Consider the following 1,516-nt stretch of genomic DNA (forward strand, 5'->3'; position numbering starts at 1 on the left):
TGCAAGCCATAGTTTGTTGACCACTGTTTTAGACAATTACAGAAAGTCATAAAGAAATGGTTTAAGCCAAAATTTATGCTAGCTCAAAAAATGTTCCTTAATATATATTGTTTTCCTTGATTAGGAATTAAATATGGGCCAGAGATGTTCAGATACAAGAGGAATTGTCTTTGAAGATGTGAAAGTGCCTAAAGAAAATGTTTTAATTGGTGAAGGAGCTGGTTTCAAAATTGCCATGGGAGCTTTTGATAAAACCAGACCTCCAGTAAGTATTATGACTTGATAATCTTTATACGATCTTTTATTTGTTGCATTTGAGTAGTTTTATTTTAACATTGAATGCTTGGTGTTTATTTTTTAATACCTGCTTTTATTAACGATGGAGAGAGACTTTATTTTTTAGAATCCGTCAACTCTTGCTGCCTGTTACAGAAATTATTTTAGCAGATCCAGAATTACTATAGTTGCTTGCTGCTAGATTTATAGAGGCAGTTCACATGTAATTTCATTATTCCTGCTGATATGTACTCATTTCCTCTTCTCTCACCCATTAGGAATATTTCCTCTAAGAAGCTTTCCTTTGCTAAACAGTTGGAATGATTTGTCTCTAGGCTGTGATCCTGTGCCTCACAAATGCCTTCCATTAACCTTTAATGCATAAATAATTTAAATGCTTGCGTTTCTCTCTCCCCACCCCCACTTTTTCTTGCTGCCTTAAGCTATAGGTCATCTCTCTGTATAATCCTTAATTTATAGACTGTTAGGCAAGTAGCCAGTATATATATATATATGTTTTACAGACAACATGAACTTCTGCTTTGTAAAATGTTAAAATCCTAGGTAGCAGCTGGTGCTGTGGGACTAGCACAGAGAGCTTTGGATGAAGCTACCAAGTATGCCCTGGAGAGGAAAACTTTTGGAAGGCTGCTTGTAGAGGTAATTTTAATAATTGTACTTGCTTTGTTCAAATGTAAATACATTCATTTTCATCTAAATATTTGAAAATTATCTTTTAAGTATGAACTAATTTATTTCTTCTTTGGTAACAAGAAGATAATGTGCTCTATCAAGATGAGTTTCAAGAATAGATTTTCCTTAGACTTTGCCACTAACTATTGTCCACTTAGGGAGTTATGTTAATTAAAGAAGAAAATGAACAGCTCATATCAATTGAGTGCCTGTTGTATCCCTGATACTGTGCTACACATTTTACAGCAATACCTTGGTTTCGAGCATAATTCGTTCTGGAAACAAACTACTCGTATTGCAAGACATTGCTCGTACTTTGCTTGTTTACCAAGTTAAAAGATGTATTAGAAATGTTTGTTCATCTTGTGGAACCCTCGCAAACCAAGTTACTCTCAATCCAAGGTTTTACTGTAAATATATCATCCAATTTTCCCAGTATCACCCTTGTTTTGGTAGTAGTACAATGTCCATTTAAGACCAGGAAACTGAAGCTGAGAGAGATAATTTTCAAATATTTAGATGAAAATGAATGTATTTACATTTGAAC

General features: G+C 34.0%; 1 protein-coding gene across 1 annotated transcript in view; it reads left to right on the plus strand.

Annotated features, from left to right (window-relative positions):
• The window catches only part of ACADM (acyl-CoA dehydrogenase medium chain), a 29,309-nt gene that overhangs the window by 19,393 nt on the left and 8,400 nt on the right, over nt 1-1,516 (plus strand). The window contains 2 exon segments of the mRNA XM_019644061.1: nt 125-265; nt 841-936. Coding sequence (XP_019499606.1) covers nt 125-265; nt 841-936 — 237 coding nt within the window.

The sequence above is a fragment of the Hipposideros armiger genome, unplaced genomic scaffold (genome assembly GCF_001890085.2).
Source record: "Hipposideros armiger isolate ML-2016 unplaced genomic scaffold, ASM189008v1 scaffold_84, whole genome shotgun sequence".
Taxonomy (NCBI): domain Eukaryota; kingdom Metazoa; phylum Chordata; class Mammalia; order Chiroptera; family Hipposideridae; genus Hipposideros; species Hipposideros armiger.